Source organism: Pholis gunnellus (assembly GCF_910591455.1).
Source record: "Pholis gunnellus genome assembly, chromosome: 4".
Lineage (NCBI taxonomy): Eukaryota > Metazoa > Chordata > Actinopteri > Perciformes > Pholidae > Pholis > Pholis gunnellus.
The window spans coordinates 13,638,528-13,657,472 of NC_136530.1; the positions used below are offsets into that span (position 1 = coordinate 13,638,528).

The following is an 18,945-nucleotide window of genomic DNA, read 5'->3' on the forward strand; positions in this document are numbered from 1 at the left end:
CTTAAAAATTATTTATGACTGAAATTTCTGTATGTTTTGGTAACAGCTTTATAATTCAAACAACACGTGTTATGTTACCGCTCCTCTTTGAGTTTTTACTGCTGTTTCTTTTTATATAAATGTTTGCAAAGGGATGATTTCATTTCTGATCCCAGTTGTGCTTTGGAAAGGGTTTCCCAGAATTCCCTCTGGCTCGTTTGTTGTCATCAGAACGCCAGCCGGACCTGCTGGGCTCTGTAGGTGTCAAAGTCCTCAGGGAGAGTATCTGGAGAGAGAGAAACCACACGAGGTGAAATCTCTATTTTGTTCACAGTTTGAGCAGCCGAAGGGCAAAATACTCAACATGGAGCAGGACAATTACTTTTGACATTTGTGGCTGCGTTCGTATCTCTGTTTTGAATTGAATTTGGCTATTTTCAGCAGTGTCCACACACCCACATTTACCATAATGCTCTTTAGATTTATTTGTGAAACAGAGCTGAGTAAAACGTACAGGAATGCTTTTTGTTTATAACTTCATCGATAACTGAAGGTGATGTCCCTTAATAAGTCTTAAAATCACATATTAATGCTCATTTAAATCTCCTGATTTCACAATTGGAAACTTCTCTCACCGTTGCAGCGATAACGCAGGTTGGCCCAGATGATGTTCTCCTGGGAGAAGCAGAAGACTCCCAGTCGACCTCCTCTCATTGTGGTGTCTATAATGACGCCTGTGTCCGCCACCATCTTGGGACCCTCGTAGAAACGAACTCTGCACACCGTCAGAGAGAAGGTAACAAACATCACACGGCAACAAACTGGTTTATGATTTGTAGGTTTGTTAGAAACCGAGACAATTTAGAAGCAGCTGGAAAGTTTCTTTATTCTCTTTTGGTAGCAGTTTCTCCCACCGTCCAGTCTTTGAGCTAAGCTCGGGTAATAAAGACGTAAAACTCAATGCACGGATATGAAAATGACAAAATATCATCTGGCTGTGGGGGTATTCCTTTAATTTAGTCAGTACCTGATGTAGCCGTCGGCGGGTCGGTGTTGAAGGAACCAGCGGTAAGAAGTCTTGTCCTTCCAGCCAACATTGCGAGCGTCTTTCCACAGGAGTTTGACCTGGTCACTGGTGTCCCCGGTGTGCCACAGGGCGTTCCTCAGGTTTTCACCTGGACCCGTGTTTGACTTCACAGCCTTTTCAAAAGCACAAGTGAAACCTCAGGTAGCATGTCATGTCAACCCTTGTGAGAGTCTGTAAAACAACTATTTAGGAACACTTTGGATTCTGGACCAAAATCCATTTATAAACATCGTATTAACATTTACAACTTGTCATTGGATTATTGTGAGAACTCTCTTTAAACAGTTTATAATGGTTTTATAATTGCAGGTCACACAGATAAGTGGCTGTACAGTCCATTAGAGGGGTCTCCCTAATGAGGAACACAAAAGTTATTCTTATTAATGGCTCACAACTGATCTATATTTAGATCATTAATTAATGATGTATTAGCCAATATTAAATCCACTAATATAAATAGAGCGTAGAGTGGTAGTGGTATTCCTAAAAGTTAAATTTCTGGAACATTTCTCCGAGGTGGAACGGTCGGCTATACCTTCAGTTGGATGCCTGGTTCTGCCACGGCTCTGAACGGGTTTGCCTGCCAGTAGATCTGTTCCACCTGCTTCCACATCACCACGTAGAAACTGGAGCTGTCTTGGTACCCGAAGATAAATCCCGCGTAGTCGTCGTCCGTTACCGTGTTCACATGAAACGTCCCTTCAAAATCCACACCGCTGAAAGCTGTGTATCCTGATGGAGACATTGTACATGTTCAGGAATACACTTATTCCCCTGCAGTTTGAAACGTTGCTAATATAATTGAAGGGAGCTGTGATCCAAGTTCTCTTTTAATTGCAATTTTTATAGATTCAGTTTGTATCCAGTACTTATCTCACTGAGCTTTAGGTACAGGGATGTGCACACGACTCCCCTAAATGAATGGTATTGATCTTCTCATCTGACTCTCGTCAAAAGAGCCAATGCCAATTTCCCAAAATGTCGAGCTGTTCCTTTAAATATAATGGTCTTACCAACAGCCAACCCAGGATCACTGTTCATGGTCTGGACAACCTCTCTTCCCTACACAAACAAAAGAGTGTATTTAAGAGAAATACAATCAGATCAAGATGTTTAGGATTCTGAGACCCAAAATGTACATAAACGACACAGGAAGAAACATTTAACCTGGTTCAGCACCACCCAGTTGGGGTCGATCTGTGCGTCTCCCTCCGGATCTAAAACGACGGTCTGGTACTCCCTGAAGTCGGTGAGGGTGACTTCAGCGTTTTCTGGACAAGCGTCGATGGTGTCGATGATAGTGTCGTTGTCGAAATCCTTCTCGCATATGTTTCCCACACCATCACCTAAGAAGATAAATATGAAGACTGTCTCGAGAGCCAAACCTTTTCTTTAATTGTTATTTAGTGGATGTAGTCTGGGGCATTACCCACCGTTAGAGTCCTCCTGCAGAGGGTTGGGGATCAGACGGCAGTTATCAGGACCAGGTGGAAGCAAGTCGGGGATGCCGTCATTGTCGTCGTCATCGTCACACTCGTCTCCTATGCCGTCCTTGTCAGTGTCCAGCTGGGCGCTGTTGATGACGGCTGGGCAGTTGTCCCGGGAGTCTTGGTGACCGTCACCATCACTGGACATGAGACTTTTACTGGCACATGCAGACTTTGGTCTCCAGTCCACGAGTTACAGAAATAGTTCAGAATAAATACATTTAATGTGAAGGATGAGGTCACACAGTACCTGTCCTTGTTGGTGTCACAGGGGTCGCCAATCAAGTCGTTGTCCACATCCGTCTGAGAAAGATTAAATTAGTTATCGTTAGTGTGAAACGGAACAAAGTCAAAACAAGATTTTCCGCAGCTGTTAAGTTGTTTTTCAAGGTTTTTGTCCCGATGTCATTGGTCAGTGTTCTTAGTGATTCAAACTCTATCTTTGGAAATTATACAATTATTTAATTATTTTGAGCAATGGGGTACTTCATGAATGTCTTGCGATCTTCACCAATATTTTCGGCATCTGTTCTATTTTCTCTTTGTGCCGCAAGCGAATCTGGCAAGAAAACACACTGATAACCCACTACAAGCGATATAACCCATATATATTATATGATATAACTGATCTCAATTTAATGAATGATAAAAATATGCATCCCACGCTTTTGACTTTCCTCCCCTCTCTCCCTGCTGTTGCCCTGAGTCCCCTCCCACATGATCAAAATCCCTCCTTAATACTTATTATAAATAGTGGTATCACTGCAACTTCTGATTTTAAAATTACGTACTAATTCCACTTATTTGTCAGTTGGGTCTAAACGTGACGAGCAGACACAAACACACATACAGAGAGATAGACGGAGAGATTAGCTTTGAAGTAAAGAGCAGAGGAGCAAATTCACTTGTTGACCGTCAGTTAGAAAAGGTGAAGTCAGTTGCTAATCTAAAGTAAAAATCTGGAGTTGCACAATTTTCCACTTCACTTGGAATATCCTATTTGTGCCGTATTAATTTGTCTCTGTTCTGCCGGAAGAGTTAATCCTGTATGTGCTTCGACTCATCAGACTCGATGACTGTATTTTCTTGATTTAAAGGCGACATTTTTACACAAAAAGAGTTTTGTGACCTGGTCAGGGTTTGGAACATAAGGACAGCTGTCGCAGGCGTCTCCCACTTTGTCTCCATCTCGATCTTTCTGGTCAGTGTTGGGAACCCTTTTGCAGTTATCCAGGTAATTTGGGATTCCTGAGATTAAAGTGGGAACCAGTTAATGTTCAAGTGACTTCATAGTTCTCTCCTGCCCACACGTTTTTTTGCACATAGCCTTATCTTAGATATGCATTAAAGAACTCTATAGGCCTTTCTTATATTGGTACAATGAATTACAGCTTTGAATGTACCGTTCATAACTCAAAACATCGACACTTGATGTGAGAGTGTGTAAAAATATGTAGAATGCTAACCATCCCCATCGATGTCTTCATCACATTCATCACCGAATTCGTCCACATCTGTGTCTTTTTGGTCGTCGTTTTTGACGGCGCGGCAGTTGTCGCAGGCGTCGCCAAAGTCGTCCTCATCAATGTTCCTCTGGTCCACGTTCGGCACCAACACACAGTTATCCTGTAGCATAGATGAACACAGGCTTTTCATTCATTTTAGTCTTTCAAATAATTTCTTTATATCCCATCACTGTCTTTTCTGCATTACCTGCATGTTGAGGATCCCATCCCCATCTGCATCCTCATCACAGGCGTCTCCGATTCCATCACTGTCGGCATCTTCTTGACCAGAGTTGGGAACAGTGTGACAATTATCCTGAAAAGAAAAAAAACACTCTATTAAAGAAGATTAAAATCAGATCCAATAAAGTCAATAACAGTGTTATAGATCAGTTTCTCCCACCATGGATGCTTCAATTCAAGAACTGCTGAAACCTATGGACCTTATGGTCAGACTTTTTCGTTTCTAAAGCAATTAAAACGCCAAACCACGGCCTTAAAAGAGACTTCGGTTAGTTCCTGTAAACTGAAATTAACTTTATATAAATGTACAGTTTCTCACCAGACATCACAGCATACTGTTATTCTGTATATTTCCACATCTACATAAGACCCTTTGAATATTCATTCTTTGCTGATGGCTAAATTGTGGTCGCTTGTCATCATGGACACTCACCTTGTTACAGTTCGGCTCAGGACAGGCCAGCCTCTCATCGGGGAAACCATCGATGTCAATGTCAGCCCCGCAGAGGTAGCCGTTGCCAGCCCATCCGACTCCACACTGTTAGGATAGAAAAACAAACTCTGCAACTTCTAAAGCGCTTCTTGACTGTCTCATTTTGAAGAACGTGTGGCAGTAAATTAAGTATATTTTGCTAGATTTTACACAAGCAATGCAGTGAAGATGTGGGGGGTCAAAGACAGAGTGCTCTTACAAAAATATAGATATAATATGATTTATTATGATAAAGAAGAACTTTTTTAATGCTGTTTTGCTTCCCAAATCAACTTCAATTGCAATAAGTTTCTATTGAGAGAATTATTTAACACATTCAAAAATGTATTAAGTGTATTAATGAAGATCGTCAGAGTTTAAAATCATAAAACAAAGACATCCCTCACTTCTACTTGGGGCTGCTTCAGTGTGAAGCTTTTTGCTCAGAGAGATATGAACAAGAAGCAGAACGTTTGATTTATTCACCTGACACTCGATTTTACCCTCTCGATGGACGATGCAATCAGCGCTGGCGTGGCAGGGGTTTGGTTGGCCGTTCCCACAGGCTCTCTCCAGCTTACAGCCCCGCCTCTGATCCCCAACGTAGCCCATCTTACAGGATCCACACCTGAACGAGCCCTGTGGACACACAGAGGACTCAGAGCCTCAGTCCACCTTCCTACATTAATATCGTTGTGATGGAACCTCCAAAGACTGCACTGAGCAGTGGGAAGGAGGAACTACGCACCTTCTTGACTTACTTCTTACTATACTGACGCTGAAGTGAGACAAGACATTTTCAGTTTAAAAAACAAAAAAACTAAACAAAAAGACATTTTTGTTAAAGCCTGTTCATGTTCAGAACATGAGAGCGGCATAGATGGATAATATGAGTCGATAACGTGTCTCTGTTTGTAATAATTTTCCTCAAAATTGACAACACACAGTGTGACACAGATTGTGACCAAGACTTCATATTTTTTAAGAAAGTTTGTGACCCGGCTTTGAGCCAAAACCAAGCAGCTCCCACTGTGTTTAGCATTTTTTGTAATTCTAAAGCTAAACAGTACACTAAAATATATTTCTGACATTCTCACTCCCAACTCGTCAAATACAGACGCTTGGTCAGTGGCCCTAAGCTTCAAACTATGATGCTGCAGGTAGGCTACCTCTACTAGCGTCAGTTTTGGACGTGTCAGGGACGGCCTTTCAGTTTCCACTCGTTACATGCATAGTGTCTTTTCAAAATTAACTTCTGTCTTCACAGGAAGTAAGGTTTAGGAAAAGAGCGTGGTTGAGGTCTGTTTGACCCATCCACCGCTCATCTCACTCTTTATACTACGTCGGTTTAGCTTAAAGCTCGGTGTGTCTCATACAGACTCTAAAGGGTACCTCCATGCATCGGTATCAGACTCCGAGGGGCACTGACCAACTGTCGGTATTTTAACGAGTTGGGAGTGAGACTCGGTTGAGTTTGACAGCTTGATTGGAGTTCATAAGCTTTCCGAGCAGTGATTGACAGCTGTGTGTCCTCGACTCTGATTGGTTGTTTATCTGAATCTTGTAAATGTCATTAGGAGCACTAAAAGGAGCAGAAGAACCTGATTTTTCCACAGATTATCTGTATCATGGACTGCTGTCAGGATATAGTAACAGTTTAGGCAAATATGACAACAAGTTTTATCCATTAAAGTTACCAACTGTAGCTTTAACGAGCACCGCATGTCTGAAATGATGTGGTCCGTCAGGTAGCACTTGAACATGATGTGTAGTATGAACCTGAATCTAACACTCAAAATGTGCTGAAGTGATATTATCTTAACGGTCGTTCAGGCTGCAGGGTTTTTGTAATAATCAGTGTTTTATTATAGTGTTTATACTCACAGGGCTGTTCATACAGACAGAGTTCTCCACACAGCCTCCATTGTTGAGGCCTTCACACTCATTTATATCTTTGCACACCTTGATAGGACACAAACAGACGTGAAGAACATGAGATAACTTCAAAAAATAAATGAAGTGCAGCAGAGTGAAGACAGTCTGTGTCACGGATTTAGGTGGTGCTGAAACAGACCAGTGCTCCCTGTTTGACGTGCTGTATACAGAATATACAGAAGAGGGAGAAAAGGTGGTGATGATGAATTTAGAAAGGAGCTGGTGAGAAGCCAAGACAAACATGTTCAAGTGCAGAGGGGAAAGTTTCTTTTATAAAATTGTCTTTAGCTTTACCACAATCCACATGAATTACAAAAAGGCCAATAGTAAGAAACTGTAAAAAAAAATAATAAATGCAAACAAACTCTTGGGACAGTTGATTTCATTGATGTATAAAGTTATTGTCGTTTAAATGTTTTATACAATACTAGTTATATACTAGTGCCACTATAACTACCACAAGTTTAAAAACAAATTTACAATCTGTGATAAAATACACAAAACTCAAGGTTCACTGGCTTTAACTAAAGAAAGTGGTGGAACATGATGAAAAACCATCACAGATATGTGTTCCCAAGTAATTCATAAGCATTTCTTCCTTTTGTTTTCCTCTTTTGTTGTAGTAGTCGCCTGTAGAGGGTCTGAACAGTGTGTGTTTGTGTGTTCGCTGCTGACCTGTTTGTTGGCGGTGGCGTAGGCGAGGCCGACGCCCTGGACCTGAGGGCCGGTGTATCCAGCAGGACAGGTACCACAGCGGAAACCCGGAGAGGTGTTAATGCAACGCACGCCCATGTGACACGGAATCACAGTACACTGTCGACAACAAAGACACAGAAACACACATCAGGAACCCACATCTTCGTGTGGCCTAAGGTTTTGTTGAGGTATTTTGAAGTTACGTGTGATCTGTGTTCATGTTGCGTTGTTTACGTTTTACTTGGTTTACGTACTTGCGTGTTTTTATTTGAATTCAAAACGTTAACCGTGTGTTTACTGTGACCGTATAGTGACAAAAGGGATCTGACCAAGCGTCAGGATACAAGTTCTCATCTCAACTCGTCACATACTGACAGGTGCAACAGACCTAACGGGAGAATCGGACAGATGAAGCAGTTTATACACACCCACACAGTCCTCATAAGAGGTCTAATCAGGTAGTGAGTGAAATCACCTGCGTGGGCGGACCAGGAATTACCCGACGAGAGTCAACATATAGATCTGCAGCTTCTTGAACGCTGACCTATTTTGTATGACGTGTTGTCTGAACTCGTCCGAAATCATATATGTTGATTTGAACACTCGAAGGCAGAAGGGAAAAGCCATCGGCCATAGAGAGAGGGGGGGATGTGATATTGATTTAATATGGGGAATTTCACACAGTCGCTCCAAGAAGACATTCACAGTGTTTCACAGGGTTTTTGGCATAAAAAGAAAAAAGCTGTGTAAAGAATGAAAAAAGAGAGCAAGAGAGACAAGAGAGGCTCCTTTCTCACCTATATTATATATGTATTGTTACACATATACAAATGTATACGTTTTAAAAAATATATCTTAACATAACATATTGTATCATAGTGTATCATACTATAATGTAATGCATCCAATATGAATCTATGAACCATATTGATTCGTTTTAACCATATAATGTAACATATTGTAATGTATTGGATCATATCATATGGCTGTGTTTCAAATGATATCTTAATGCGCTGTATCATACAATCGTATTGTTTTTTAATCACATCATAAAGACCTTCATGTAGGATTTTAACTCTTCATTTCATATATTGCCAGAGAGAGCCGGTCTCATGTTATATGAGTTTTTTTGGGGGCAGACACCAGAGAAGTGAGAGCAGAAGAAAGTAGAGGAAACTCTTTTCATTGAATAATGACCCTAACCACTTTACCATCATAGCGATGTATTGCATAATGTGACCTATCGTATGACATCTCTGCGTACCTCGTCCACGTCAGTGCAGTGGGTGCCGTTGCCCTCCATGCCGTCAGGACAGGGCCCACACTTTATACCCTGAGGTGTCTCCTTACACTTCACCCCTGGGTGGCAGGGGTTGGGCACGCAGGAGGGACGAGGCCGCATTGCTCCCATCCCTGAGGAGAGAGAGGCTTTATATCCAATTTGTTCTTACAGATTCTGCAGTTTATTAGCTCTGTATGACATATATTAGTATTGTTTCGTTGTTTCTCAATATTTTTCTTGTACACGTCTTAAAGTCTGAAAAACTATAAGAGAAGAGTTTTTGTAAAAATCAGCCATTATTCAAACCGTGTTGAACGGTACAAACATTAGTTGTCATCATCAGCTTTTGAATCATCTGAACGACAACCAAAGCTACAAATTGATAGCATTGAATGTTTATATAAAAAATCTGTGTCAACAATCGTTTAAGGAAAGCAGTCAACTCACCGCAGGCTTCACACTCCATCACTGTGTTCTTCAGAAATACCATCTCCTTTATCTGGAAAAACAATCCATAAAATGTTAGTATGATACCTCGAGTCTGAATCTAATCAAATGTCCAGTTTTTATTATATATAAAAATTATACTTTTATATATTTTATTATATATATTTATGATGTTATTTAGAAATAGAGGCCTCTGGTACACTAGTGTAAATACAAAGGCGTTAGAATAGAATCCAGTTTTATTGCTTCATATTTTAAATGCATCGGTTTTAACCTTCATATTTTTTAGTCTCATAAAAATGGCCGCCGCTCTGACCATCCTGCTAAATCAATTTGAATGGGAATCTCTGTCCTAGTCCTAATTTATTTCTATGGTGAAAACAGAAGTACACATGATCCAACAAGCAGCCCTGTGTGTGTGTGTGTGTGTGTGTGTGTGTGTGTGTGTGTGTGTGTGTGTGTGTGTGTGTGTGTGTGTGTGTGTGTGTGTGTGTGTGTGTGTGTGTGTGTGTGTGTGTGTGTGTGTGTGTGTGTGTGTGTGTGTGTGTGTGTTTGTGTGTGTGTGCACACAGACAATAAAAATGTAGATCATCAGCATTATGAACAGATGCGTATTAACTTCATGCGTGCTCTCTAAATGTTAAAACTCTTTTACTTGTTGTTTCAGAAGCTCTTTAATCTCAGCCAGGGCCAGGTTTGTCATTTTAATCTGACTGATGATTTCTCCATCTAAAAAGAAAAAGAAAACCATTACAACTTTTTCAAGATACACTTTACGCAACCAAATGTATTATAGCTGATTTACCCTCCCAGTGCACGGGTCCTCACACACGCCGCAGACTCTCAGGCAGTTTGAATTTTTCATCCACAACATGCTGAAGATACTTTTATTTATTCTAAGACTCATCGTTGTCTCTGCACTTCACAAACGAAGCCTAATACTTAAGTTTTGTTGGCTTTTCTGATTGATGCTGATGAGTAATCTTACAATTAACAGATGTCAAGTTTTTTTTTGTCTCCTCGTCGGTCTTCCTGTTGGCTGAACATCAGGGACCAGAACCTCGCAGGGGAGAAGATATGGACATGTGTGTTGTTCCCCCACACACATGTCCTCCTGTACGACATGACACACTGCCTGATGAATATCAAAGTCTAATACCTGACGTTCCTCAGCCACCGCAGCTTGTATATATCCACCTCCCACGCATTCACTGGAGTCGGAGATGTTTTGATTGCAGCTGCAAAATTGATTTTCCAGATATGGAATGATACAAGATTCCTGGAAGATAAATGTTTCAAGCTTCCCTGGAAGACAGATTCATAAATCTGAGCTCAAAACAGGATGGGATGCTCAGGTTTGTCCACATCCTGAAGCAACATGCTGCTTGTACTAATTGACTCATAGACGCCATCATCCCCCCACCCCACACACACACACACAAACACACACACCACCACCACCACCGCTTCCCCCAGAGGAGCCGTACGAGACCTCCTGAGCGTCAACCACAGGAAATGTGTTATTCCCATTAGCAGCAGCTCTGTTTACGGAATGGATTCCACAGCAGAGAGACAAGATACTGGAGGTAAATCACTCTCGCTGCTCATAGAAACGTAAATGAGTCTTTTTCTGCTCTGACAGAAAGCTGTCAGTAATTGTTTTTCCTTATCCTGTGCAAGTACAGATGTGTAATCAGAAAGGCTTTGCACAGGGAAGTCAAACTCCTCTGAGCTTTTCTGAATCCTCCACAAGTCAGAAATGTATTTACATTATGAGAAAATTTAAATCAGCAACAAAAATGAATCTTAATTCAAGGACGTTTCAAACCTCCGTTTCAGCTCTCATCCTTTTTGGACGTTTTGCTTTTCCCGTTTCTCCATTTTCACAAATTCTTTACCATATTGGATTCAATAATGATTGTGGGGAAAGCCACATTCATCAGTGCTTCTCTCCCAAACCTCTAATTCCCCAAAAAGATCAATTAAGTTTCACTTTATTGTTTCGCACATGCACAGCCCAAGCCAAAAAATAATGACCACAAAATATAAATCATTTGTCTCACCTCTTTGTCCCGCTACAGTGTGTCCTCCCATGCAGAGCGCACAGTTCAGCACCAGAAACCACAACATGGCTTAGTCTGTGTTCACAGATGCTGACAGACAGTTCAGGTACAGCTTCTTCTCTCTCTTCTGCCTTTAGACTGAGTGCTCCTCCTGCAAACCTGGATCCAACAGTCTATTTTTCATAGCCCCCCCCCCCCCCCCCCCCCCCCACACACACACACACACACACTCACACACACACACACACACACACACTCCACCTCCCCTGTCTGGCTGACATCCCCATCATTTCCCCTAAAACTCCTCTGCTAACCACTATTTGGAAAAGTTTAAGTACCGGGAATAGGAGTTTGATTGCCCAACACATTACGCCCCATTAACCTCTGTGTGCTTCATTTTGGGGAAAACGTGTCTTAATTCTGTTGTTGTTAATTGGTTGGTTGGAGAGCTTATTTTTTTACAATTGATGGTCAATTTCTTTTTCTTTTTTTGTTGGTTGGTTGGTTGGTTTTCTGGTTGATTAACTTACTGGCTTGTTTTTAGTTTGTACTAAAACTGGAAACTTCTTCTTTTACTTTTTCACTATCATCCTCATCTTCGTACCTTAACTGCAGGATAATCTGTTTGCACTCACAAACGAAAGGTAACGCTTTCTAGATCAGTTCAAGTTTCAAATTAAACCACCAATTATTTTCTTTAATATGTTACTAATTAATCAATTATTCATGCACTTTTTAAAAACATTGTGAAGTTTGTGTTTGAAGGTTTACAAAGACACAATGTTTGCCTTAAAATATCCTGGAACATCTGAATGAATACAAACTAAATAAATAATGATTATTATATATTGTTTATATTATAAAAGCACAACTCAGATTTCACATAAAATCTGAAAATAGGCTTCAGATCCAGTCTGTGTTATATGACAAACCCGTGTGTGTGTGTGTGTGTGTGTGTGTGTGTGTGTGTGTGTGTGTGTGTGTGTGTGTGTGTGTGTGTGTGTGTGTGTGTGTGTGTGTGTGTGTGTGTGTGTGTGTGTGTGTGTGTGTGTGTGTGCGTGTGTGTGTGCGTGCACTGGCGCACCTATCCAACAGTGGGCTTAGGCGTCGTTACACAGCCACTAACTGTGCACCGAGGAACAAACAGGGGACATTTTTTAGGTCCCCTGATGGTCATGCCTTATATCAAGCTGAAATCATGTCCAAAGCCCTCTGGTAGATTTTTTTTAATTTTAGCCAAGTGGGGACTTGCATGTGTGTGAGTGTTTAAGTCTATGCGCAGCACTCATCCTACAGGCTGGGGCAGGGATTTTAACGACCCCATTCACACACGTCGTTTAAACACTCCTCCATTGTGTGAATGGCTTGCAGCCCCAAGCCTGTCTTTCAGACTGTGGAGGGGCTAACAGGCCACTTAGTGAAGACATCAGTCTCTTGAAACATGTTTGTTTTAGAAAAATGGTAACAAAATAATCAACTTTAGTGGATACCTTAAGTTTTATTTTTGGCACTGTATTAATTTAAATGGCTACCAAGAAGGCAGGAGAGCAACGTGTATTTTAGAATCTAAAAGAATGGAAGAAAATACAAAAACAACCAGGGTTAAATTAAGAATATAATACTTAAGTACCTAAATACTTAATAAGATTCTTTCTTTTCAGTTTTAGTTCACTAAAAACTGATTTGTCATCAGCCTTTCCAAAATACTTGCCTGACCGGTTTGCACAAGCACTGGATGTAAATCAACTTTTCAATATACTAGTGTGCTCAGTCTACACTTGGATTCACTTTACAGTAAAAAGGTCCACACTTGTACTGTAAGGAATGACAGAGGTCCACCGTTGGTTGGTAAATAATGACACAAGTTCCCTCTTGGATAGCATGGAGTGACATTAAAACTCCACGTATGAAAAGAAATAAGCTAAATTAATAGTACTTGTGAAACAAATTATCTAAACTAAATAATTCTATATTATTCTTTAAACATGTTGTGTTTTTGAAAAATATACATAAAGGCACAGCTGTAGTGGATGGCGTAACCATTTTCAATCTCAACACTATTAAAATGAAGTGTTACCCAGAAGGCAAGGAAGTAATGAGAACTTCAAAATCTAAAAAAAAAAAAAAGAAAAAAAACAGGATGAAATTAAGAATAAAATGGTCACATTTGGATCCTTTCTTTTCACTTTTAATTTTTAAAATATTTTTTATTATGAGACTTTGCCCTTGGACAGTTTTTACAAGCACTGGATTTCAAACAATTTTACAATGCATCTCTGTCCTCAAGCTTTATTTATTGGAATTATTGTTGTTGATTCATAGTACAGGATGAAAAAGGTCAACACTTGTATTGTATGGAATGACAAGAGGTCCACAAAAAAAAAATCAATATTGTATGTCAAAAACATTAAAGGTAAAGTATGTCGAAGAAAGTCACAAAGTCATTGTATAGTATGCTGAAAAATTATCAAAGTATAGTGTGTCGAAAAGGTCGTAAAACGTCACAGTATAGTTTGACGGATATAGTCACACTGCCACTGTCACAATAATATGTCATAGTTTAGTATACCATAAAGAAATCGCCACAAAAATATCAGATACAATAAAAAAAAGACATTTGATAAAGGTTCCAAAAAATAGAAACACACACGGCTAATTTCACCCTTTAACAGGAAGCAGTCTCACAGGCAATATACATGTTAGCCCCATCGAAGCGTGTTGTCTCCACTTTTGTTTAGAGCTCTGCTGTATGTTAACATGTATTGGCGAAACAACCGTGTTCTTTTGACATTTACTTATTCTGAAAACCACTCTGTCCATATTCTCCACCTCTTAACTCCACAAGGAAGTAAAGAACGGTCATCAATGGCAGAAAGTGTGTGAACTGAATCACTTCTCTGTGCCCGCTTCACGCTCAGTGGGAAATATCGCATCTCATCATCGTGGTTAGCGAGACAAAACACTTTAGAAACACATTTCTCAAGTCAAACACTATAGAAATGATCCCTGAAAGTATGGTCTTAACAATCTTACGGGTGAAAACAGTAAGTCATTCACAGGACAATAATTCCCTCTGAGGGTTCCTCTCTGCCATCAACAAGCTCCTCCTCGTCTTGCATCTCATCCAGTCATGTGTGTTTATGTAAATTACACAATATTTCACATCTAATCTCTGCATGACTCTGACAGCACAGCGGTGATACAAAGAGATATCAGATACAATAAAAAAAAAAGACATAAAGGTCTATGGTAACAAAGTGAGAAAATAAAAGTTACAACTGACTGCATTTGATAAAGGTTCCAAAAAATAGAAACACACAAGGCTAATTTCACCCTTTAACAGGAAGCATTCTCACAGGCCATATAAATGTTGATCCCATTCGAAGCATGCCAACTTTCAGAAAGCACAGCGGTGATACGAAGAGATCACAGTTCCGTTTTTCTCATACTGCACGCTCACTAAGATAGCAAGCCTGCAGTTTAAGTACTTCAGAGATCCTACAGCATCGTCCTCCTTTACTGGGACCCCAAAAAGAGGAATTTTAGGAAGCTTTCAATTAAAAATGAATATTTATACTAAGATGAGAGTCCACAATACCTTTTACATTTTAAATATTAAGCAGAGCATCCTTTGTCGCAAAATAATATGGACCAAGTCAAAGAAAAGTCATATTACAGTATGTCTAAAAAGTTTAAGTATTGTATATTGAAAAAAGTCATATAAAGTATGTCCAAAACGTTTTTGCCAAATCCATGCAGCATAGCTAAATTGCAGCTAGCTGGCTAACCTTAGCTTGCTTGCTCGCTAACATTGTAGCTAGCAAAATATGAATTACTTCACAAGCTAAAAAAGTCATAGTTTAGCTTTAGCATGTCGAATAAAGTAATAAATAAGTCACAGTATAGCATATTGAATAAAGTCATAGTAGGCCTATATTATGTCAAAAAAAGTCATAGTAGTAAAATGTAAATTGGGTAATAGAAAGACTTATTATTATTATTTGTCTTAATAACTATTAACCACCAAATACTTCAGTTCAAAACAGTTTTAAGGTCTTAAATCCATCAACTGACTAATTCCCAAACTCAGGAGCAGGTGAGATTGGATGTTGCTATAGTTACCATCAAGTACACGGGATGCAATATATTAGCATTTGAATATGAATTTGCAAACATAGACAGCTTAACAATGTTAAAAGGAGAATTTGTTGAGTTACTTTCAACAGCTTAAACTTTTGTTCTGACTTGTGACTCTGCAAAGCAATAGACACATTTTATTTGTAATATACAGTGTTATTTCATTACTGCTAACTGGTCATAATGTGTGGAGTTTTGTGAAAACTGTGCCATGGAAAACATAGTGAACGCTGGACTAGCAAATAGTGAATTCATAAAAGAAGACATTATCTGCCCTTGAGAATAGAATAGAATGCTGGATGGAACACGCACTGTTCTCTGACTCGAATAAATTAGAATGTTGACGTGTCATCTTATGTATGAAGCCAGGTTAATATGCAAATTAAACTCAGTATCTTCCAAAACTTTACAGAGGACAGCCGGACAGCTCTGAGGCTCTGAGGCTCTGAAGTAGGCCGTGGGAAAACAACTGCTCATAATTTATAGTACAGTTTTATTTTATTTGACTGTGGTCAGGCTTCCTGGGGGGCTCCCTGTTGACGTGAAGGTCTATCATCCGGCTCGTTGGCTGAGGCTTTTCAACCTATTACAGTCGGGTGTTGCCCTTTCATGTAAGCAGATTCATGCTCACTGTGTTGAGCTGTTTGGAGAGTGTCCTGCAGTATATGTTAACAACTACATTCTGGATAGTAGCCCATGGCTTCTCGGAACCAAAGGTGACGGTGAGCGTTCGAACTGTGGGGAAGACTCGGTAGCGCTCTGCCAACTGCAGTTGTAGAAATGTTGTATAGTATGGAAAAAAAACAACTCCACAGAGGATAGCTCTGGATAGCTCTGAGGTAGGCCGCAGCATATTTTCAGAGCTGCCCCCAGGTAGTAGCTGGCTTCTCGGAGCCAATGCTGACGGTGAGTGTTTGAACTGGGGGGAAGACTCAGTCGCGCTCTTGAGTCCTGCCAATGATAGGTCACTGTGTGGCTTACTTCGCTGGGTGGGGCAAGCCGCAGGCTGCCGTCAGCAGAGTGTAAAGATGGTCGGCCAGTTTTCAGTGCTACCTGGCGGCAGGAAGTCTTTGTGCCAGTCTGCCTCAGAGCTCACTTCAAGCTTCCCGTGGGTCTGATGTAGGATGCTGTGGTAAGATACTTGCACCAAACTCCTGTCGTGTAAACCAGTAGCATATCTGACCTGTAACTTTGGATTCAGAATAGACTTTGACTGCTACCACTTTTTGTTATTTGGCTCAGGATGTTTGGTGCCACCATACTGATTTTAGGATTACCAAATCCCTCCTTGAATATCAAATTGTTCACATTGATTATTAACTTAGTAGAATAAAAAAGAGCTTAGCTTACAGGAGAGAAAGGGAAATGTAGACATCTTTATTTAAAAAATATAGTGAAATTAAATGTATTATAGTCGTCATTATATACATATGAAATTCAAGCTCTGCATTTAACCAATCCCTAGCATATTGGGAGCAGTGGGCTGGGTTTAGTGTCTTGCTCAGGTATACTTCGGCACAGGACATGTAGCAGCCAAGGATGAAACCGCCGCCCTTGCGGTTACCGGACGACCCCCTCTACCCAATGAGCCACGGTATTTATAATCACACAGTTGTAGAAATGTTGTATAGTATGGAAAAAAAACAACTCCACAGAGGACAGCTGGATAGCTCTGAGGTAGGCCGCAGCATATTTTCAGAACTGCCCCCAGGTAGTAGCTGGCTTCCCGGAGCCAATGCTGACGGTGAGTGTTTGAACTGGGGGGAAGACTCAGTCGCGCTCTTGAGTCCTGCCAATGATAGGTCACTGTGTGGCTTACTTCGCTGCGTGGGGCAAGCCGCAGGCTGCCGTCAGCAGAGTGTAAAGATGGTCGGCCAGTTTTCAGTGCTACCTGGCGGCAGGAAGTCTTTGTGCCAGTCTGCCTCAGAGCTCACTTCAAGCTTCCCGTGGGTCTGATGTAGGATGCTGTGGTAAGATACTTGCACCAAACTCCTGTCGTGTAAACCAGTAGCATATCTGACCTGTAACTTTGGATTCAGAATAGACTTTGACTGCTACCACTTTTTGTTATTTGGCTCAGGATGTTTGGTGCCACCAGACTGATTTTAGGATTACCAAATCCCTCCTTGAATATCAAATTGTTCACATTGATTATTAACTTAGTAGAATAAAAAAGAGCTTAGCTTACAGGAGAGAAAGGGAAATGTAGACATCTTTATTTAAAAAATATAGTGAAATTAAATGTATTATAGTCGTCATTATATACATATGAAATTCAAGCTCTGCATTTAACCAATCCCTAGCATATTGGGAGCAGTGGGCTGGGTTTAGTGTCTTGCTCAGGTATACTTCGGCACAGGACATGTAGCAGCCAAGGATGAAACCGCCGCCCTTGCGGTTACCGGACGACCCCCTCTACCCAATGAGCCACGGTATTTATAATCACACAGTTGTAGAAATGTTGTATAGTATGGAAAAAAAACAACTCCACAGAGGACAGCTGGATAGCTCTGAGGTAGGCCGCAGCATATTTTCAGAACCGCCCCCAGGTAGTAGCTGGCTTCTCGGAGCCAATGCTGACGGTGAGTGTTTGAACTGGGGGGAAGACTCAGTCGCGCTCTTGAGTCCTGCCAATGATAGGTCACTGTGTGGCTTACTTCGCTGCGTGGGGCAAGCCGCAGGCTGCCGTCAGCAGAGTGTAAAGATGGTCGGCCAGTTTTCAGTGCTACCTGGCGGCAGGAAGTCTTTGTGCCAGTCTGCCTCAGAGCTCACTTCAAGCTTCCCGTGGGTCTGATGTAGGATGCTGTGGTAAGATACTTGCACCAAACTCCTGTCGTGTAAACCAGTAGCATATCTGACCTGTAACTTTGGATTCAGAATAGACTTTGACTGCTACCACTTTTTGTTATTTGGCTCAGGATGCCTTGATTTTTGTACAATTACACTTGTTTTAACTTATATTCAGGAGGTTTTCATGTCACATAAACATGAGCAGCCTCCCCTCTCCAACCCAAACACATTAACCAATGTACCTGTAGTGTTACCTCAACAATTATGGATATAATAGAATAAAAATAAATACAATGAAATAAATGAAAGGAAATAAAGGAAAAAAGAGAGTTCTGTCATCGCCTGTATTAATAGAGAGCTGGCCAACCAGATTTTAACTTGAGTTTTGTTCAAAAGGCAAATTATTATTTCACTTTTGTTATGACTGCGAGTCATAATATAGGATTTTATATGCTGTGTGCCTCCCTGCCTGAGGTTGGGGCTGTGTAGTGTGACAGTTTTCTGTGTATCCTGTAGGTGACCGGTGATTGGACGGGGGACTCATGAGGCGGGACATAAGAAGGCACCTGTGGAGGCCGGCCGTCTCTCTCGCTTCTCTCCGACTCCCAAACGGACCGTGCTGCATCGGATACAGATCGGGGCGACCGCCCTAGTACATTCTATAAACAGTCCCTGTAGTGGTAGGGGTGAGCCGCTCTTTTGTTTACTCTGTTTTCTCCTGTTTTGGGAAGGGAGTTAGGGAAGCTGCCTGTCTTTTCTTTTGTTCAGTTTGGGTAGGTTAGATAGTTGATTAACGAAGCTTGTTTTGTTTATTATTTTGGG

At 40.9% G+C, this 18,945-nt stretch overlaps 1 protein-coding gene across 1 annotated transcript; it reads right to left on the reverse strand.

Annotated features, from left to right (window-relative positions):
- Positions 1–11,313, reverse strand: comp (cartilage oligomeric matrix protein). Its single transcript, XM_079157218.1, has 19 exons — positions 11,197–11,313; positions 9,789–9,862; positions 9,134–9,185; positions 8,669–8,817; positions 7,384–7,521; positions 6,658–6,735; positions 5,260–5,412; positions 4,735–4,839; positions 4,267–4,374; positions 4,020–4,179; positions 3,683–3,801; positions 2,804–2,856; positions 2,500–2,693; positions 2,234–2,412; positions 2,080–2,128; positions 1,602–1,798; positions 1,007–1,179; positions 615–754; positions 1–265 (listed from the first exon to the last, which is right to left on the reverse strand). The coding sequence occupies exons 1-19, from the start codon at positions 11,261–11,263 to the stop codon at positions 207–209; spliced, it is 2,247 nt and encodes a 748-aa protein (XP_079013344.1). The 5' UTR covers positions 11,264–11,313; the 3' UTR covers positions 1–206.
- Between the last annotated feature and the right edge of the window lie 7,632 nt (positions 11,314–18,945).

Bases quoted from the DNA above. Each gene is read 5' to 3' on its own strand.
- comp (XM_079157218.1), bottom strand. From the start codon at position 11,263: ATGTTGTGGTTTCTGGTGCTGAACTGTGCGCTCTGCATGGGAGGACAC. The intron at 4,180-4,266 runs GTAATGCAGAAA...TCTATGCTACAG, and splicing joins ATGGGATCCTCAACATGCAG to GATAACTGTGTGTTGGTGCC. The intron at 2,857-3,682 runs GTCACAAAACTC...AATCTTTCTCAG, and splicing joins ATGTTCCAAACCCTGACCAG to ACGGATGTGGACAACGACTT.